Source organism: Hemitrygon akajei, chromosome 1 (assembly GCF_048418815.1).
Source record: "Hemitrygon akajei chromosome 1, sHemAka1.3, whole genome shotgun sequence".
Lineage (NCBI taxonomy): Eukaryota > Metazoa > Chordata > Chondrichthyes > Myliobatiformes > Dasyatidae > Hemitrygon > Hemitrygon akajei.
This window is the reverse complement of record NC_133124.1, coordinates 28,598,513-28,621,103: the sequence shown is the minus strand read 5'-3', so window position 1 is coordinate 28,621,103 and position 22,591 is coordinate 28,598,513. Positions and strand designations below refer to the sequence as shown.

Here is a 22,591-nt window from a genome sequence, read left to right as displayed (position 1 = left end):
CAAGAAGAGCAGGGTGAGCTGCCTCAACAATTATTGTCCTGTGGCACTCGCATCTAGTGTGATGAAGTGCTTTGAGAAAGATGGTCATGGCTGGGATCAACTCCTGCCTAAGCAAGGACCTGGACCCGCTGCCATCTGACTTCCACCACAGTAAGTCTGCGGCAGTTGCAATCTCACTGGCTCTCCACTCGGCCTGCATCACCTGGAAAATAGTAATACTTAAGTCAGGCTGCTGTTTATTGACAACAGCTCAAAGTTCAACACAATCATGCCCTCAGTTCTAGTCAAAAGGCTCCAAAACCTGGACTTCTGTACCTCCCCTGCAACTGGATCCTTGACAGACTATAGCCTCACTGGGAGACCACAGTCTGCGCGGATCGGAAACAGCATCCTCTCATCACTGACAGTCAACACTGGCTCACCTCAAGGATGTGTGTTTAGTCCACTGCCCTTCTCGCTCTGGACTGTGTGGCTATGCACAACTCAAGTGCCATCTGTACACTCGCCGACAACACTACTATTGTTGGCAGAAGTTCAGATGGTGATGTGGTGGCGTACAGAAGAGAGATAGATCGGCTGGTTGAGTGATGGCTCAGCAACAACCTTGCACTCAGTACCAGTAAGACCAAAAAATTGGTTGTGGTCTTCAAGAAGAGAAAGTCAGGGGAACATGCACCAGTCCTCATCGAGGATTAGAAGTGGAAAGACTGAGCGGGTTCAAGTTCCTGGGTGTCAACTTCTCTGAAGATCTATTCTGAGCCCAACATAATAGAGGGCATGGCAGTGGCTATAGTTCATTTTCAGCAGAATTGGAATGTCACCAAAGATATCTACAAATTTCTACTGATGTACCGAGGAGAGGATTCTAACTGGTTGAATCACCATCTGATATGGAGGATCCGCTGCACAGGATCCGAAAAACCTGCAGAAAGTTGAAAACTCAGCCAGCTCTATCAAGGGCACTAGGCTCCCCTGCCTTGAGGACATCTACAAAAGGCGATGCCTTAGAAAAGTTGGCCTCCATCATTAAAGACCCCCATCACCCAGGAAATGCTCTCTTCTCATTGCTACTGTCAAGGAGGAGGAACAGGAGCCTAGAGATACACACTCAACGTTTCAGGAACAGCTTCTTTCCCTCTCCCCATCAGTTTTCTAAATGGACGTCAAACCCAGGAACATTTCCTTCCTCAGTATTTTTCCCTCTTTTTTTACAGTACTTAATTTTATCTATCTATTTATATATATGTACACACACACGCACAAACACATACAACATACAGTACTTATGGTGTTTATTACTATGTATTGCACTGTACTGCTGCTGCAAAACAACAAATTTCACGACATGTCGATGATATTAAATCTAATTCTGATTCTCAAGGAGTGACCATTATTGAGCAATTTATGCACACCGTCAATGTTCAGATCACCATGAATAGTCAAATTAAAAGCAACAGGCCATACCTACAAGATCCTGCAAGGAATTAAGCAAATTTGATGGTATGCATTGTTAATATAATTGGATTTTAAGAAAGAATTTAATAAAATTCCACATCTAAAACTGTTAAAGAAGATTAGGACTGGGAATTTCTTTGCAGCTGTTCCCAGTTTTGTGTTTTAACTTTGCCAGCAGAAACCCCAGGAGCAGCTTTGAGGAAATTCCTAGTCTTATGGCATTAATAATCAATTAACTAGCCAACTTGAAAATCACCAAAAAGAAACTAAAGGTGATGGAAAGCCTCCCCTTTGAGGTCACTGATAAATGGGCTCCTATAAGAGGTTCTTCTGGTCCCCAGCTGTTTATGCAGCTCTCACAGTGAAGGGTTCAGGTACAGTGCCTTGTAAAAGTATTCAGCCTCCAAACCTTTGTTCACATAGATGAGTGTTACAATCAGAGATTTTCATCAATTTAATTGAGAATTTTTATTTATGAATCACATACACCTTGTTTCACAGTAGAGCCAAAAAAAATACAGAAAACGGTAAAGCATGAAAAACTAAAATTTCAAAAATTAAAATGTCAGCAGTTCGAAAGTATTCACCACCTTTGCTAGTACTTAGTTGAAGCATAAGACCATAAAATATAGGAGCAGAAGTAGGCCATTCTGCCCATCGAGTCTGCTCCGCCATTCAATCATGGACTGATCAATTCTTCCAGTCATCCCCACTCCCCTGCCTTCACCCCATACCATTTAATGGCCTAGCTAATCAAGAGCCTATCTATCTCTACCTTAAATACACCCAATGACTTGCCTCCACAGCAACAAATTCCACAGATTTACCACCCTCTGAGCAAAGTAATTTCTCCGCATCTCAGTTCTAAATGGACATCGTTCAATCCTGAAGTCATGCTTTCTTGTCCTAGAATCCCCTACCATGGGTAATAACTTTGCCATATCTAATCTGTTCAGGCCTTTTAACATTCAGAATGTTTCTATGAGATCCCCCCTCATTCTCCTGAACTCCAGGGAATACAGTCCAAGAGCTGCCAGACGTTCCTCGTATGGTAACCCTTCCATTCCTGGAATTATTCTCGAGAAACTTCTCCAAACCCTCTCCAATGTCAGTATATCCTTTCTAAAATAAGGAGCCCAAAACTGCACATAATACTCCAAGTGTGGTCTCACAATTGCCTTATAGAGCCTCAATGTCACATCCCTGCTCTCATATTCTATATCTCTAGAAATGAATGCCAACATTGCATTTGCCTTCTTCACAACTGACTCAACCTGGAGGTTAACCTTTAGGGTATCTTGCACAAGGACTCCCAAGTCCCTTTGCATCTCTGCATTTGAATTCTCTCCCCATCTAAATAATAGTCTGCCCATTTATTTCTTCCACCAAAGTGCATGACCATGCACTTTCCATCATTGTATTTCATTTGCCACTTCTCTGTCCATTCCCCTAAACTATCTAAGTCTCTTTGCAGGCTCTCTGTTTCCTCAACCTTACCCGCTCCTCCACCTATCTTTGTATCATCGGCAAATTTAGGCACAAATCCATTAATAACATAGTCCAAATCATTGACATACATCATAAAAAGCAGAGGTCCCAACAGTGACCCCTGTGGAACTCCACTGGTAACTGGCAACCAGCCAGAATAGGTTCCCTTTATTCCCACTCGCTGTTTTCTGCCGACCAGCCAATGCTCCACCCATGTTAGTAACTTCCATGTAATTCCATGGGCTCTTATCTTGCTAAGCAGCCTCATGTGCAGCATCTTGTTCAAGGCCTTCTGAAAATCCAAGTACACCACGTCTACTGCATCTCCTTTGTCTACCCACCTCTCATAGCTGTTACAGCCAGTAGTCTTTTTGGACATGTGTCTACTTGCTTTGCATAATGTGATGGAGCAAGATTTGCCCATTGCTCCTCAAGCTGAGCCAGGTTATTCAAGGACATCAGTTACCTTCATTTGAAGCCACTGCATTTGCTCTGGCAGTGAGGTTTGGGTTGTTGTCCTGCTGAAAGATGAGCTTTCTCCCAGTAAGATTGGCAGAGGCTAGCAGGTTTTTATCCAGGATCTCTCTGTATTTAGCAGCATTCATCTTCCCATCAGTTCTGAGCAGATTTCCAGTCCCTGTTGCTGAAAAACATCCTCATAGCATGATGCGACCTCCACCATACTTTACAGTAGGGATGGTGTAACCTGACTGATGTGCAGTGTGGACCTCCTTCCACATTTGTACGGTATCTTCTAAGTGAAGCTTTGCAGTCTTTATAAGCAAGGATATCCCTTTTTTGTGCTGAAAAATGGTTCGGCACAGCCAAGAAGGGCCAAAAGGCCTGTTTCTGTGTTGTAATGTTCTATGGTTCTATGATTCTATTTAGCCAGGGCTTCTTTCTTTCCACTCTCCCATAAATACCCCTTTGTGCAAGGTCTTAGAGATTGTGGAGCCATGAACTTCATCTTCAGTTCCAGACATTAACTTCTGCAGCTCACTGAAAATGTTTGTTGGTGCCATTCAGTTCTGGAGGTTTACAAGGATGGCTTGATCTAGCCCGTGTGGCTGTGGTTTCATATTTTTTCCACTTTTTCATGATGGACTGCACAGAGCTCCAAGGTATGTTTAGTGCCATTGGGATGTCTTGTACCCTACCCCAGATTTGTGCTTTTCTATTACCATTTCCCCACCTTGTCCTGAATGCCCTGGAGTCTTCATTTTGGTTTGGTCTGTTGAAAATCTACCAAATTGTTGGACCTTACTGAGAGAGGGGTTATTTATTCTTATGAATTCATTGAAAACAGGTGAGCCTCCAATTTTCTATATCAACAAATTGGGTGAGTTGGTAAAGTAACGCTGTATATAAGACCATTAGACACAAGAGAAGTAGGCCGTTCAGCCCATTGAATCAACTCCACCATTTCATCATGGCTGATCCCAGATCCACTCAACCCCATACACCTGCCTTCTCACCATATCCTTTGAAACCCTGACTGATCAGGAAACGATCAACTTCCAACTTAAATATACTCATGGACTTGGCCTCCACTGCAGTCTGTGGCAGAGCATTCCACAGATTCACTGCTATATTGCACCTAAGAAAAGTTAGCATAGTAATTACAAAGGGGATGAATACTTTTTCAGTCTCACAATTTTGGTTTTTAATTTTTAGTAAATTGATGACAGATTTAGAAATTTTTCTTTTGATTTGACACGATGCACTGCGTTTTGTAGGTTAGCTCAAAAATCCAACTTAAATGTGTATTAAATTTAGAAACTGAGACAGTAACATGTGAAAATAGTTGTGGGGATTGAATTATTTTTCAAGGCACTGTATATGAAATTTCCTAAGATCAAGCACTGTGGCAGGCCAACTCGTAAGAAAAAAATATAGCAATCAAAGAAATCTAGACACTCTCAGCAGTTGGCTTAAGTATAGTAAATGGATTTTGGTAGAAATAAGGGTAAAGTGATACCAACTGAAATGGCAGAAAATATGGTTGCACAAAGAATTGGTTTGTATGGGCTGACCTAATTTTTGGATTCTTATTTTGCTCTGTTTGGCAACTTAAGTACAAATTATACGATTGTTTTGTAGAAAATTTTAAGACCATAAAGCCATAAGACATTGGGCCAGAACTTGTCCATTCGGCCCATTGGGTCTGGTCCATCATTTCATCATGGCTGTTCCATTTCCCTCTCAACCCCATTCTCCTGCCTTCTCCCATAACCTTTCACAACTGGACTCATCAAGAATCTATGAACTTCTGCCTTAAATACGCTCCATGACCTGGCCTCCCCTGTCATCTGTGGCAACCAATTCCACAGATTCATCACCCTCTGGCTAAGAAAATACCTCCTCTTTTCCGCTCTAAATGAATGTCCCTCTATTCTGAGGCTGTGACTAATAGTCTCTTGTCTGGGTTATTGTGGCCCTGAATATGCCCACTCCTCGAAAATAGATCATTGCTACCCACAGCCTATTTAGAAAGGAAGTCCAAGTCTGTTCATAAATGATGAAATTATGTGTTAATTGCTTTGAAGTAAGGCAATGAGAGGAGTGAAACCTAAAAATGGGGTAGGGCTTTGGGGTGTTTTCAATAAAGTATGACTCTGATAAGAAAATGGATGATGGGAATAACCAGGGAAAAGCAAGAAACACAAGTCACTGAGAAAATTATACCCTATTTCAGATAATTCTCACAGTGCAAGAAATCTCCTTGTTGTTTGCAAATGTCCGGTGTTACATAGAAATATAGAAACGTACAGCATACAGTATGGACCCTATGGCCCACAATGTTCTGCCAATCAATATACTCAGTTCATGATCAATCTAACCCTTCCCACCTACACAGTACTTGATTCTCCATTTTTCCGACACTCATGTGCCTACCTTAACTGTCATTGTTAAAGCCGCCACCACCATCATCATTCCAGTCACCCGCCATTCGCTTTGACATCTCCCCTAAACTTCCCTCCACTAGGCTTAAACAGACGTCCTCTGCAATCAGCCATTGTCGCCCTGGGAAAAAAAGGTGCTGGCTATGCACTCAATCTATGCTGGTAATAATATTATACACTTCTATCAAGTTGTCTCTCATCTTCTGTTGCTCCAAAGAAAAAGCCCTAGCTCACTCAACCTTTTCTCATAAGAAAACTCTCTAATCCTGGTAAACCTCCTCTGCATCCTCTCTAAATCTTCCACATCCTTCCCCGTGATGAGTCAACCAGAACTGAACACAATAGTCAAAGTGTCGTCCAACCAGAGTTTTATGGAGCGGCAATATTACCTCGTGGCTCTTGAACTCAATCCTCAACTAATGAAGGCCAGCACACCATGCGCCTTCTTAACCAGCCTATCAACTTACTTCCAGTAAGATGGCCGTGCTTTTGATCGCAGCAGCTTCTACAGGGTCAGCCAGAGGTGTTATTGTCCTTTTTGAACATAATTGTTATGATCACTGCGTCAACGAGTTGCTTGTTCATGGAGAAACTGAAGGATCTGGACTTAACGTGGATCGTGCTGCTGCCTGAGTCAGAGAGGCGTCAGAGGAGTTGGTGCGTGAAGGTGGTGTGCAGTCCAACAGCGAATGATTGTCTTAGTCACTTTTCTTGTGATCGCAAGACCCTGTTTGGAATGCTGCAAGTCTAATTCACTGATTTATTGACGGACGGCAGGGGAGCTGTGTGGTCTCAGTTGCAGTGAGTGTTAGGCCTCAAGCCGCGGTGTCTTCTGACTATAGCCACCCAGGACAGAGGCATTGGAGCCGGTGTGCTTCACCAGAGGCAGTGTGGCTCAGCACCCAAGCCAGACTAGGTGCTGCCCTCCAGTGTTTGCTCGGCAGAAGACAAGCAGTATTGTATTCAAGCAACATACACACATGCTGGGGGAACTGAACAGACCAGGCAGCAGCTATGGAAAAGAGTAAGCAGTCAACTCTTCAGGCCGAGATGTGTTCAACTACAGACTCCTACAGCATTCATTAGCTGAAAGTCTTGGACTATATATTTTCTCGTGTGACTATATTTTACTGATATCTTCCGTGTGCCTTGTGCTGTGTGTGACTGTTGGTACTGTGTTTTGCACCTTGGCCCTTGGTTAACATTGTTTCAATTGGCTGTATTCATGGGTATTCATGTATGGTTGAATGGCAATTAAACTTGGACTTGAACAACTTGAGCAGCAACTTTGAAAGACCTATAGACTTGGACTCTCTATCCCTCCAAACTGTGGTGAACCCTGTCGTTAAACTTCTACTCTGGCTTTATGTTCAATCTTCTGAGGTTAATCACTTCACACTTTTCCGGACTGAACTTCATCTGTCAATTCTCTGCCCAAATCTGCATCCTGTCTATATTACAATAAAATCTGCAACACCTCTAACCTTTGTGTCATCTGCAAATTTACGAATCCACCCGTCTGCTTCCTCATCCAGGTCATTCATAAAAATCACATAGAGCAGGAGTGCCAGAACAGTTCCATGTGCAAGACCACTATACACCAGGAAGGGAATGCTGCATCTACTACCACACTCCACCTTCTGAGGGCAAACCATTTTCCAATTCCACACAGCCAAGTTTCCCTGGAGCCCATGCCTCATGGCTTCCTGGATAAGCCTACCATGAGAAACCTTGTTGAACATCTTACTAAAATCCAAGTACACCGCATCCACCGCTCTACCTTCATCAATTTGTTTTACCACCACTATAACCTGTGCTGACTAACCTTTATAAAACCATGCTTCTCCAAATACTGGTAAATTCTGTTTCTAAGAATCTTTCCCCATAGTTTTCCCACCGCTGACATATGACTTACTGGTTTATAATTCCCAGGATTATCCTTATTACCCTTCTGGAGCAACAGAACATCTGCATCCTCCAATCCTGTGACCGAGGAGGTCACAAACATCATCGTCACTGCCCCAGCAATCTCTTCTCTTGTATCCTGTAGTAACCTGGCATATATTCCTTCCAGCCCCAGGGACTTATCTACCATAATGCTTTTCAGAAGCTTTCTTCACCTCAACCTGCTCCAGGACCTCCTCTACCTCCTTAGCCTCCAGACACATGCTTTCCCCTTTATCCCTGAGCATTTCTACTCACGCTACACGGTTGTGTAGAACGCCTTGTCACACTGGTGTTCTGGAGTAATTGAATCAAAGTACTTGGCAAAGCCACAGTTGGTCTTTCATGGCAGGTAAATGTTTACAGTGGTGTTACTTATATTGAGAAGAAAAAAGTGAAATCTGATATTTACAGGATAGCAGAGAAGGAAATTGTGATAATTACTGATTACCCTGCCAAGAAGAGAGAAAAAATCTGGACTTTTCATATGGATAACAAACTTAGAATTTGTTCCTCCAGAAATGAGGTAGGTTAGGAAAGGGGCATTTGGAACAGGGCTCAAATAATCTGAATTTCACTATATGATAAAAAAAATGTCAGAGACTGCATTAAAAAGCGTGTGGCTATATTAGCCCAGATGAGCCTCTTGTACTTTATATTTGTGCTTAAGCAGAGCCGCATAGCATTCTAACACATTGTAAATTTCATTACGATCGTGAGGTGTCCAAAACAGAGGTGTCAAGTTTCCCAACGTAGCATGTTTCAGAGCATGCTTTTCAACAGAATTATTCCCTAGTCCTTCAGCAACACTTGGCCAAATGCTGGAGAGTATTGCTTATTCAAGAATAGCTGGTGCAGTGGTCGAACAGAGAGGAGGGACAGAGCACCCAAGCAAGGAAACCTGGACTGGATGATTGACAACATCATTTGCATGAGAATATTCTCTGTGCTAGGGAACCATGCAGATTCTTCCACACACTCATTCCAGAGCAATCTGTACAAGGAGCAATACCTGATGTGGCCTGTCTTCTAGGGCAGCACGGTAGCATGGCGGTTAGCGAAATCACTTTACAGTGCCAGCCGTAAGGACAGGGTTCAATTCCCACCACTATCTGAAAGGAGCTTGTACTTTCTCCCTGTGACCACCCATGTGGGTTTCCTCCAGTTGCTCCAGTTTCCTCACACATTTTGCTGTACGTAGAGACAAATAAGGCTAATCTTTCTTTAATTCCTCTTACCTCTTTGTGAAGTCTGCAGCAATGCATTCCTTTGCCCGCTCTTGTCTTCCTGGGTGACCACCTGAATGAGCCAAAAAGCGAAGTTTATTATATACACTAGATTCGTGGCAGCAACCTAAATGATGGAATGACCCTGATGCCAGGAATTTGAGAGTGAATGATTTTGAGGATAAATGCATAAACATTTGAGATTGTGGTATGATACAGTTAACAGAGAAGTGCTCCCTACAAGACCAATGGCTCTCAGAAGAGTTCAGGAATGGCTTGTTTCCTCAGAACATTTAGGCGAGAGGTTCCAAACCTGGAGTCCACGAACACTTTGTTTAATGTTATTGGTCCATGGCATAAAAAAGGTTGGGAACCCCTGCTCTAGGTGGATAAGATGACCTTGAGCTTCCTTCTCTGTTTTCGTAGTTGCCTGTGATGTCATCTTCTGGTCCACCTTAATGTCATCCAGCAAGAGCAAGGCAAACCCCAAAGAGGGTTCAGTTGTGAAGGCAGAAATGTTGTTAAAGACATCAAGAAGGTGGTTTTATATTGCAAGCAGAATTTAGAATAAGCACTGAGAATTAGTGCTGAGAATAAGCTGCAGAGTGTTTTGGGCAGGTGGGCAAGGAATTCAGTTGTGAGTTTGTCCTTTGAAGTAATAATTTATTGACATACAGCATGGAATAGGCCCTTCCAGCCACGCTACCCAGCAATCCCCCGATTTAATCCTAGCCCAATCACAGGGCAACTTAAGAGTTACCAATTAACCTACCAGCCAGTATGTCTTTGGACTGTGGGTGGAAACCGGAGCATCCTGAGGAAACCCACACAGTCTCAGGGAAAATGTACCAACACCTTACAGGCAGCAGCAGCCTGTACTATATAGAGTTGTGCTAACCACAACACTACCGTGCTGCCCAAAGTTCCAGGAAAAGTAGTACTAATGAAATATGACCCCCCCCCCCAAGCAAGACCTGTTCTTATTCAGACTAGTGAAGCTGAAAACCATACTGCACACTGCTGTTTAGACTATCAGACACAGGTGCAGAATTAGGCCATTTAGCCCATTGTGTCTGTTCTGCCATTCCAACATGAGGTTGTGCCCTCCAGTTCTGGATACCTCCACCATAGGATACATCCTCTCCACATCCGCCCTATCTAGTCCTTTCAACATTCGGTAGGTTTCAATGAGATTCCCCTGCATTCTTCTAAATTCCAGTGAGTACAGGCCCAAAGCTGCCAAATGCTCCTCATATGTTAAACCCTTCATTCCCAGAATCATCCTTGTGAACCTCCTCTGGACTATCTCCAATGACAACACATCCTTCTGAGATACAGGGCCCAAAACTGTTGACAATACTCCAAGTGTGGCCTGACTAGTGTCTTATGAAACCTCATCATTATCTCCTTGCTTTTATATTCTATACCCCTTGAAATAAATGCCAACATTGCATTTGCAATCCTGAGGATTGGAGGGTGGCTAATGTAACCCCACTTTTTAAAAAAAGGAGGGAGAGAAAAACCGGGGAATTATAGACCGTTTAGTCTGACATCGGTGGTGGGGAAAATGCTAGAGTCGGTTATCAAAGATGTGATAACAGCACATTTGGAAAGAGGTGAAATCATCGGACAAAGTCAGCATGGATTTGTGAAAGGAAAATCATGTCTGACAAATCTTATAGAATTTTTTGAAGATGTAACTAGTAGAGTGGATAGGGGAGAGCCAGTGGATGTGGCATATTTAGATTTTCAAAAGGCTTTTGACGAGGTCCCACACAGGAGATTAGTGTGCAAACTTAAAGCACATGGTATTGGGGGTATGGTATTGATGTGGATAGAGAATTGGTTGGCAGACAGGAAGCAAAGAGTGGGAGTAAACGGGACCTTTTCAGAATGGCAGGCAGTGACTAGTGGGGTACCGCAAGGCTCAGTGCTGGGACCCCAGTTGTTTACAATATGTATTAATGATTTAGACGAGGAAATTAAATGCAGCATCTCCAAGTTTGAGGATGACACGAAGCTGGGCGGGGGTGTTAGCTGTGAGGAGGATGCTAAGAGGATGCAGGGTGACTTGGATAGGTTAGGTGAGTGGGCAAATTCATGGCAGATGCAATTTAATGTGGATAAATGTGAGGTTATCCACTTTGGTTGCAAGAACAGGAAAACAGATTATTATCTGAATGGCGGCCGATTAGGAAAAGGGGAGATGCAACGAGACCTGGGTGTCATTGTACACCAGTCATTGAAGGTGGGCATGCAGGTACAGCAGGCAAGTGAAAAAGGCAAATGGTATGTTGGCATTCATAGCAAAAGGATTTGAGTACAGGAGCAGGGAGGTTCTACTGCAGTTGTACAAGGCCTTGGTGAGACCACACCTAGAGTATTGTGTGCAGATTTTGTCCCCTAATCTGAGGAAAGATATTCTTGCCATAGAGGGAGTACAAAGAAGGTTCACCAGATTGATTCTTGGGATGGCAAGACTTTCATATGAAGAAAGACTGGATCGACTAGGCTTATACTCACTGGAATTTAGAAGATTGAGGGGGGATCTTACTGAAACATATAAAATTCTAAAGGGATTGGACAGGCTAGATGCAGGAAGATTGTTTCCGATGTTGGGGAAGTCCAGAACGAGGGGTCACAGTTTAAGGATAAAGGGGAAGCCTTTTAGGACCCAGATGAGGAAAAACTTCTTCACACAGAGAGTGGTGAATCTGTGGAATTCTCTGCCACAGGAAACAGTTGAGGCTGGTTCATTGGCTATATTTAAGAGGAATTTAGATATGGCCCTTGTGGCTAAAGGGATCAGGGGGTATGGAGAGAAAGCAGGTACAGGGTTCTGAGTTGGATGATCAGCCATGATCATACTGAATGGCAATGCAGGCTCGAAGGGCCGAATGGCCTACTCCTGCACCTATTTTCTATGTTTCTATGTTCTTTACCACAGACTCAACCTGTAAATTAACCTTCTGAGAGCCTTGCGCAAGGACTCCAGTTTCTTTTCAGATAACAGTCCACACTATTGTTCCTTTTACCAAAATGCATTATCATACATTTCCCAACACTGTATTCCATCTGCCACTTTTTTGCCCATTTTTCCAATTTGTCTAAGTCCTGCTGCTATTGCATTGCTTTTTCAGCATTACCTACCCTTCCGCCTATCTTAGTATCATCCGCAAACTTTACCACAAAGCCATCAATTCCATTGGCCAAATCATTGACAAACAATGTGAAAAGCAACACTTCCATTACTGTTGAGAGAGTTGTATGCCTGAAGTATGTTTTACTTGCACCGAGACATGATGGAAAGTTAGGGATCAAATTTTCATATGAGGTAGACTGGAAATGGGTGCATTTTGTTCTGCTCTGGGTTAAACTTATTTAAACGGATCAGCACCATTTTCCAGTGTAAAAGGAATTAATTTTTTGACCATCCAGCAGAAGTACGTGAAGAACAGGTGGGTATTTTAATATATGGGCAATTACATGGCATTAGTTTTGGGGTGAATTGCAACGTCATCTATGACCCTGTCATCTCCAATATTCCGATTCTGTGACAGTTGTTTAAAAATAGTAATTGGGAGATAGAAGTTATAATAGACACAGAGCCTCACCTCATCTTCAGTCTTGTATTGATTTTTAAGCAGTCACAGAGAATTACATGCATAAAATATATAGTACCGAGTTGTTTTCATACTCTTCTCGTAGTCTGGATGTATTCTTACATCAATTTGGTTGAATTGCTCTTAATCTTGCCTTTATGCTTCCCTCCAGGATTTGTTGTGGACACTAATCTGATAATCTAGCGCAATGGGAGTACTCTATTATTTGAAGAATTGTCCTTTAGCAGAATTATTACACCAAAGCCACAAATGCCTGTTCAATATGTTGAAATGGACTTTATATAGATCTCACGGTACTAAGTAAAGCTCAGGGACGTACAGGTTGCAATCCACTCTACCAAAACCGAGCAACCTTCCATTTATCCCATTGCTGTTTATGGGGCCTTGTCATGTGCTGTGTGCCAGCAAAATAACAGCCGCTGAATTCAAAGTAATTTATTTTCATCTAAAACAGGTTGAGACAATTCTCTGAGGATAGGTAAGGCTTTCTTTGTGACATATGAATCAGCTTTCTTATGCAATTTTAGATCACAAGGATTGTGAGGGACAAAATTGGTCCTCTGGAAGACCAGAATGGTAATCGATGTGTCTAACCAAAAGAGGTGGGGGAGATCTTAAAAGATCTGTATTTACTCGGGAGATGGACACAGAGTCTATAGAAGTGAGGCAAAGTGGCATCAACTTCATGGACCCTGGACAAATTACAGAGGAGGAGGTGTTTGCTATCCTGAGGCAAATTAGGGAGGATAAATCCCCGGGGCCTGACAAGGTGTTCCCTTACGTTCAGCGGAAGACAAATGCAGAAATTGCCGTGGCCCTCGCAGAGATATTTAAATCAACCTCAGTGAAAGGTGAGGTACCAGAAGACTGGAGGATAGCCAATATTGTATAAGGAAGGCTCTAAAAATAAACTGGGAAATTATTAATTATAAAAATTATTTTCTTCACCAATTGAGATGAAACTGAGGCCCTGGAAGGAGGAGGGAGAATTAGAAGGGCAACTGGCTACCATTAAGTCCCTCATTATTTTTGCCTCATTAGCACAAAGATAACCTGACATCACTGGGCAACCTTGGGTAGTGCATCTATGAGAGGAAGTAGGCGGCAGGATTGCTCAGAAGGCCAGCCCGACACCCACTCACTGTCCTTGGTAGTGCTTACATGGGAGAAGAGATAAAAGAAGAAATGGAGCTAGTGGTACAATCCAGCTTTCATCCATTTTCCACAATGACCTAATTTGAAGGAATTTCAGCCCCCTGTTTTATTTCAATAAACTTAGAACATATGTGCATTAGCTGTTCAGGGATAATGAATGCCAATCCTGTCTAAGGAGGATTACGTATCCTTTTCAAGTAAATGAAGCATATGCCTTTCCATCATGTTTTACAACTTTAATCTTTGGGCTATGACATAAAACTTGATCTTGAATTTTAATGTAATTTGTGAATCACCAATAAAATTTAATAATTAGTAAAATATTAGTAGGCATAGGCCTTTAATTGAATATAATTTATAAGACCACGCTGATGTTAATGTGTTTGCCTGTGCTTATAAGAAACTGATATGGTGGGTTGAGCAGCATCTGTGGGGAGGAAAGGAACTGTCCAGGTTTCAGATCAGATCTTGCTCCGGGGTCCCATCCTGAAACATTGGCAATTCCTGCCCTCTGCAGTTTGCTTTTTGCTCTATGTTACAGCATCTGCACTTACTGTGTCTCCATATACTATACATAACATCATTTCAAACAGTTCATCTTTATGCAAAGAAATTTTTATTACAAGTTACTTCACATTCTGTGGCCACTTTATTAGGTACACCTGTACACCTGCTTGTTAATACAAGCATCTAATTAGCCAATCATGGTAGCAACTCAATGCATAAAAGCATGCAGATGTGGTTAAGAGCTTCAGTTGTTGTTCAGACCAAATATCAGAATGGGGAAGAAATGTGATCGAAGTATTGTCGGTGCCAGAGGGGGTGGATTGAGTATTTTAGAAACTACTGATATCCTGAGATTTTCACACACAACAATCTCTAGAGTTTATGGAGAATGATGCAAAGAAGTACCAAAACAAAACTTCCAGTGAGCATCAGGTCAGCTGTGTGTGTGAAAGTACTTTGTTAATGAGAGAGGGCAGAGGAGAATGGCCAGACTGGTTCAGAATCAGAATCAGGTTTAATATCACTGGCATATGTCATAAAATTTGTTAACTTTGTGACAGCAGTGCAATGATTTATGTGATAATAGTGAGAAAAAACTGAATCACAGTTTGTGTGTGTGTGTTAAATAAGTAGTGCAAAAATAGGAAATAAAAAAAGTAGTGATGTGGTGTTTGTGGGTTCAATGTCCATTCAGAAATTGGATGGCAGAGGGGAAGATGCTGTTCCTGAATCATTGCGTGTGTGCCTTCAGGCTTCCGTACCCTCTTCCTGATGGTAGCAACAAGGTGAGGGCATAATCTGGGTGATGGCATCCTTAATGATGGTCACCACCCTTCTGAGGCTCTGCTCCTTGAAGATGTCCTGGATGCAACAGAGGCCCATGGTGGAGCTGACTCATTTTACAATTCTCTGCAGCTTATTTCGATCCTGTGCAGTAGCACCCCTCCCCCATAACAGACGGTGATGTAGCCAGTTAAGCCAGTTAGAACACCCTCCACAGTACATCAATTAAAATTTACAAGTGTTTTTTGGTGACAAACCAAATCTTCATAAATTTATATTAAATATAGCAGCTGTCTTACCTTCTTCATAGCTGCAGCAATATGTTGGGACCAGGTTAGATCCTCAGAGATTTTGACACCTAGGAACTTGAAGCTGCTCACTCTCTCCACTTCTGATCCCTCTATGAGGATTGGGTTGTGTTCCCTCGTCTTGCCCTTTCTTAAGTCCACAATCAGTTCTTTGGTCTTGCTAACATTGAGTGCAAGGTTGTTGCTAAATCACTCAACTAGCTGGTATATCTCACTCCTGTCATTACCATCAGAGGTTTTGCCACCAATGGTTGTATTGTCAGCAAATTTATGGATGGCATTTGAGCTGTGCCTAGCCACACAATCATGGGTATAGAGAGAGTGGAGCAGTGGGCTAAGCAGACATACCTGTGATGTGCCGGTGTTAATCAGCAGCAAGGTGGAGATGTTATTTCCAATCCACACAGATTGTGGTCTCCCAGTTAGGAAGTTGAGGATCCAGTTGCAGAGAGAGGGACAGAGGATCAGGTTCAGGAGCTTCCCAATCAGAACTGTAGGAATGATGGTGTTAAATACTGAGATATAGTCTATAAATAGCATCCTGACATAGGTATTTGTATTGTCCAGGTGGTCTAAGACTACATGGAAATCCAGGGAGATTGTGTCTGCCACTGACCTATTGTGGTGATAGGAAAATTGCAGTGTGTCCAAGTCCTTACTGGGGCAGGAGTTGAGTCCAGCCATAACCAACCTCTTAAAGCACTCCATCTCTGTAGAGGAGAGTGCTGCAGGACTCACATCTCCCCCTGCTCTTCTTGGGCACTGGTGTAATTGTTGATTGGTTCAAGCTGACAGGAAAGCAGCCGTAACTCAGATCACCACACGGTGCAACAGTGGGGTGCAGAAGAGCATCTCTGGATGCACAGCACATCAGAGTTTGAAGTGGGTTGGCTACAGCAGCAGAAGACCACACTGGGTCCCACTCCTGTACCCAATTATGTGGTCACTGAGAGTGTTCTCTAATAAATTTATCTTCACATTCTTCATAAATCAAAAATCTAAACAAAAATAGTTCGTGCAGGGTGCAGTTCGTAAAATTAAGACATGATCCCTGCGTATATATTAAACCATATCGGAGAGGAAATTTGGTGCTGCTGAATAATCATAAATAATTTAATTTTCTATATAGCCCTTTTGCACATTTTAGCAGTACAATTAGCAAAGGTATTGGTGGTACATGGGCTACTTCTGAAGCATTAAGGTATGATTTTATTAGATTACCTGTTTTTATTTTTTACTAATGAAATCAATTTCAGTAAAGAATAAGAATGACAGCTTTTCAGTTATAAAGAGGAAATCACAGAGCTAACATGGGCTTTAATTAAAAAGTTAGTAAGGTACATGATGCCAGTTTCCTAAAGCTCCAGAAAATAAGTGGAAATTGATTTAAACTGGGTATCCCTATAACAAGGATAGAAGGTAGTTATTTTGAAAAAGGAAATGCAAAACTAAGAATCCACAAGCAAAAATGAAGATTAAGAAAAAAAATAGAAATCTGAAACATATATAGAAAACTCTCAGTAGATTGGGTTAGTATTTATGAAGAAGGAAACTGGACATATCATTTTGTGTTAATGACCTGATCTAAAGCATTCATTATGTGCTGTGTTGTATGGCCTGGGCAATCACGGTTCTGACCATGATCGTTCTTGGCAAATTTTTCTACAGAAATCCTTTGCCATTGCCTTCTTCTGGACAGTGTCTTTACAAGACAGGTGATCCAACCATTATCAATACACTTAAGAGATTGACTGACTGGCGTCAGTGGTCGCATAACCAGGACTTGTGATATATACCGGCTGCTATGTCTTCACTGATCAGGGTGGGGGGTGGGGGTGCTAAGCAGGTGCTGCACTTCTCCCAAGGGTGATCTGCAGACTGTGGAGGGAAGGAGCACCTTACACCTACTTTGGTAGAGACGTATCTCCACCCCGTCATCCTAGATCTAAACATCGAGGTGTAATTAATTGATGTTTATACTTGGAATCCTACAAAGGTAATAGAAGTATTAATGGCAATAACCAAAAGCATGGGAGCAGATACATTATCATGACAGCCGTAACAGATTTGTTGAAGGGAAATTGTGCTGCCAAACAATTTGGGTTGGATTTTTTGATATCGTAACGGAAGAGTAGAACTGGTTTGGTTGACTTGTGGTTCTAGACGTTCAAAGGGTAGTTGACAAAGTGGAATTTACGAATGTCATAACAAAATTCAAACCAGTAGATTAAATGAGAAGCAGCAGCAACAGTATATATAAGACAGAACACAGACAGAAGTGGTTTCAGAGCAGTGTTCTTGAAAGGAAGTGGGAGACAAATTTAAGTAGATTGCTGATGTTTCTTTGCACAGGCTTCACATAGCCTTTGGTGCTGAGACCAGATGCTACTGGGCAACCACCCTTTGCTGACCTAGTATCTAACAAGGCAGGATCATTTCCTAATTGGGTTTCCAAGAACCTTTACAAAAGATTGACAATAACTTGATAATCAGTTATGCGAGAACAAGTGAAACCATAGCAAGTAAAAGGTGGGTCTAACTCCTGGAACTCTCTACCCAACACCACTCCCTTCCATAGACTGCCTACAGCAGTTCAAGGCAGCAGCTCGCTACTACTTTTTCCAAGAAAAAAGACCTTGTCCAGTTCCCAAAACAAAGAATGAAAAATTGCTCTGATTCCTACTACAGTTGCAACAGTATTTCCAGAAGGCAAAAAATATAAGGCCTCTTAATGTTGTGGCTTATGAACAAAAAGATGTTACACCTCCTGGTCATATGGGAACTGATTCTCACTCTAATATCATTGTCTTGCAACAGACATTTTGAGTCCTCTACTACCACAAAAAATGCTATTTTACATCATAAACCTATTCTCCCAACATTCCCCCACCCCATCCCTACACATCATCTGCATCCCACTTATAAAAGGTAGAAATTAATTGTCAAAATAAGCGTTAAATGGGCAGAAGTAAATTTCTTTCTGTTTGCCTATCTTCATGCAACCCAAAATTAGCTCATTTATTCGAACTGTTAAGACAAGATAAGATAAAACTTTATTTATCCCAAAGGAAATTATTGTTGCAAGGTTGCTCAGTCAGAATATATGCTTTAAATACAAAATGTAAGCATTGAGGTACACGAAAATACAAAATGTGCATTAAAAAGTAATAGTGCAAATTAGATGTGCAATGAAACCATATACTTATATACTTAAGGAAAAGGAACTGTAGTTGCTATTATTCCATCAAGTTATATAAAGTCCAAAAGTTACTTTTTTTGGTTAAAGTTTTACATAAAAGTTTAATAAATGGAATTTTCTCCATAATTTCTACTGGCAAAGCTCATTGCTTTCCCTTTGATAAAAAGAATGCATGGAATGATATACAGAAAAATGTGCCATCCAGATGAAATAGGTTTTTTTTCTATAAATAAATACAACAATTGTTTGTGTAATGTCTTCATGTTGATATATTACATAGTCTCATGTCTTTTCAAAGGTGTCTCTTCCAGATGGAATGATCTCCACCAGCATATTGCCCTCAACTGGTTTGGACAAACTGCAAGGTTTCTTTAGCAATCCTGCAACAGCACCTACAGAAGAATCATGTAAAGCATTGGGTAAGCATTGCAATGGAATGGATGCAAGCTTTCTATGTGAGAGCTGTGTAATAAATGACCCAGCTGGTATAATGATGATTTGAATACTAAATTAATTTGTTCTAACTGACTGATCTCTCAAACGTGCTTTAACAACTTATTTTACATGGGAAGAGATGGGCTCCGCTGCTGACAATTGCAACAAGGTGTGTGCAGATGTTCCCCATATGAGATGGCCTCATTTACCAAGGGACAAGTAGATAATCATGGGCCTGGATCAAAGGCCACTAACATCTTCATATCATTTTACCGGGCAACTGATTTAAATGGTTGTATTTCACAGAAGATTCCTTAATTTAAAGACAGGGTCTCTCTATATTGCAAATGACCTGCCTTATGGAAATATGAATTTATGCAAATTCTTATTTTTTGAAGTATTTTTAAGCTAGCAATAATAATAATAAAATGTCCCATGGTATTCGTTAAAGACTCGATACAGTGCTTATCCCATCAGTTTAATTGTGGGCAGTGTTAGGCGATTGTTCAAAGAAACAAAAGAATATAACAGGTATGATATGGGTTAGTCTAGAAATCTGACATTTCTGACTTACAGATAAACTGATTTATAGACTATTCTCAGGAATAGAACCCTTACCTAAACCGAGCACCACCTGCATTTAGGCTGCAGGCTTGCTGTGTTTGCACAGAGCGGAGTCTTGTGGACGAAATGGTAAAATGAGCCTTCTATTGATATTAAATATTCTCAAACAGGTATTCTACCTTTCAAGTGGAATTGTAATCTGGGATAGAAGCTGGATCCTCAAGCTCTGAGCTAATTGGCTACGAACTGTAAAAATAGTGATCTGGGGAAAAGGAGGTGCTGGCATTTGACCAATTCACTTTCTGTGTTCCTGCAGCTCTTCAGGGGCGTATCTTGGTAATTTCCAAATTATCTGAGTAATCCATCCAACATTAATAGTGGGAAATCTTGTCCTGTTCCAAAACCTGGAGAGACTTCAAAGCAAAAGGCTCAAAAATGTTTGGAATTTGTCTTCTTCAATATAAGCAATTATTCTTGCTCATCCCCTCATAAAGGGCTTCTACTCTGTAAATCTATCGATGTCCTTAAATAGTTTGAAAAGTGAAAAGTATTGAACTTGTGTTGTTAGTTGCTTATAAGCCGTATTACAGAATCTCATGAAATGTTATGCCTGAGAGCTTTTCTAATGGTCTTTGTATAGAAAGAGATGTGATACTCACTTTTGGGCTCCTATAGGAAATTTAGGAAGTTTTAGTGTTTTGGAATCACAGCATCTGACACCATTTTTTTAAATTATTGACCAGGTGAATATTCATTGGAGGGGAAGTTTAACACGGGCTCAGACAACGCCAAGCCTGGAAATGAGTCAAAAACCGAGGAGCAGAAAATGCCAAAGGAAGCTTCAGATTCTGCTGACTGGACGAAAGATGAAAGTCAACGGTTTAAGGTTTCAGATTCCTTGCAAGATCAACTAAATGAACTGCAGAAAAGGCAGCAGTTGCCTGTGTCTGATCGGCACGTGTACAAGTATCGCTGTAGCCAATGCAGTCTGGCTTTCAAGACCATGCAGAAGCTCCAGATTCATTCTCAGTATCATGCCATTCGGGCTGCCACGATGTGCAGCCTTTGTCAGCGCAGCTTCCGCACTTTTCTAGCCTTAAAGAGACACTTGGAAACGAGTCATCCTGAGCTAAGCGAGTCTGAAGTGCAACAGATTTGTGGGAGTTACCACGTAAATGGGGAGTTCTGGTCGGAGAACGATGTCATCAGTCAAGACGATAACATCCTGGTACAGGAAATGGATAAAGAAGAAGAACTGGAGCAGGATGGGAAAGTTAGCCCGACAGGAAGTGACAGTAGCTCCATTCTAGATGATTTAAGTGCAGAACCAAAGCGAACACTGCCTTTCCGTAAAGGTCCAAATTTTACAATGGAGAAGTTTTTGGACCCTTCTCGACCATACAAATGCACAGTGTGTAAAGAATCTTTCACTCAGAAGAATATTCTCTTAGTTCACTATAATTCTGTATCGCACCTGCATAAGCTCAAGAAAGTTCTCCAAGAGGCATCAAGTCCAGTTCCTCAAGAATCCAACAACAGCATAGATAACAAGCCCTACAAGTGCAGCACATGCAACGTTGCTTATAGCCAAAGCTCGACACTGGAAATACACATGAGATCGGTGCTCCACCAGACAAAAGCAAGGGCGGCTAAGCTGGAAGCTGGGAATTGCAACACCGGAAGTGGAAGCAATAGCGTGAGCAGTAGTAGTAGCGGCCCTGCTACTGGTCAAATGACCGCAGACTCTCATGGGATGGCATCAGCTACTAATAAGGACACCAATGCCGATATCAAAGAAGCAATCAAGAAACAGCTGAGTGATGCTACTTCTCCCCAGTCTGCCCAACATCACCCTCAGTCACCAGTACAATCCCAAGCCCAGGATCAAGCTCAGGCCCAGGCTCAAGCCCAGGCCCAGGCCCAGGCCCAGGCCCAAGCTCAGGCTCAGGCTCAAGCCCAGGCCCAGGCCCAGGCCCAGGCCCAGGCCCAAGCCCTGGCACAGGCCCAGGCACAAATGCATCTGCAGCATGAACTGCAGCAGCAAGCTGCTTTCTTTCAGCCTCAGTTTCTCAACCCAGCACTGTTACCACACTTCCCTCTGACAGCTGAAGCTTTGCTGCAGCTACAGCAACCACAGTTTCTCTTCCCATTTTACCTGCCGGGCACCGAATTTAATCTGAACACAGAGCCAGGCTTGCCTGGCTCAGGGGCCTTTGGAATCTCTGCAATGACGGGATCTCTGCTGGATGACTTAAAGCAACAAGTACAAGGGCAACACTTACTGCAGATTCAGCAACAATACAGCCAACAGCACCAAGCCATGCAGTCACAGCAGCTGCCACAAAAGCATCTGCAGCAAGTGGTGAAACCAACAAAGCAGGAGCAAAACGCTTTGAATTCCTCAGAGACGCAGTTATTAAAGGAAGCTTATTCCCTGAAAGAAGTCGAGGAACAAATGGAGGTAACAGAAAGCAAGGCACAGCATGATTTTTTAAGTGAATCTGATGCTTTAAAAGAGAATAAGGAGATGAAAAAGCAGAAGTCAGTGGAATCGATGCTTCCCCCTCCTCGTATTCCATCCGGTGCAAGAGGCAATGCAGCAAAGGCTTTGCTGGAAAACTTTGGCTTCGAGTTGGTTATCCAGTTTAATGAAAATAAGCAAAAAGTTCAGAAGAGAAGCAAGAACGGGGAGAGTGAGCGGGTGGACAAACTAGAATGTGAAGCATGTGGCAAACTGTTTTCAAACATACTTATTCTGAAGAGTCACCAAGAGCATGTTCACTGTCAGTTTTTCCCCTTTGGCGAGCTGGAAGTATTTGCCTGTCACTACAGGGAAGCATATGACAAACTGTATCCTGTGGTGCCCTCCTCCCCAGAATCACCGGCCCCCCCACCACCGCCTCCGCCTCCGCCACCTCCGCCTCCGCCTCCCCCACCGCCAGCTCCTCCCTCGACGGGGAATGGCAAACTCCAAGCATCTGTCCCATCGCCATTACCGCCA

General features: G+C 42.3%; 1 protein-coding gene across 1 annotated transcript in view; it reads left to right on the top strand.

Annotated features, from left to right (window-relative positions):
- The window catches only part of zfhx4 (zinc finger homeobox 4), a 265,117-nt gene that overhangs the window by 223,824 nt on the left and 18,702 nt on the right, over positions 1–22,591 (top strand). The window contains 2 exon segments of the mRNA XM_073040174.1: positions 18,890–19,010; positions 20,334–22,590. Coding sequence (XP_072896275.1) covers positions 18,890–19,010; positions 20,334–22,590 — 2,378 coding nt within the window.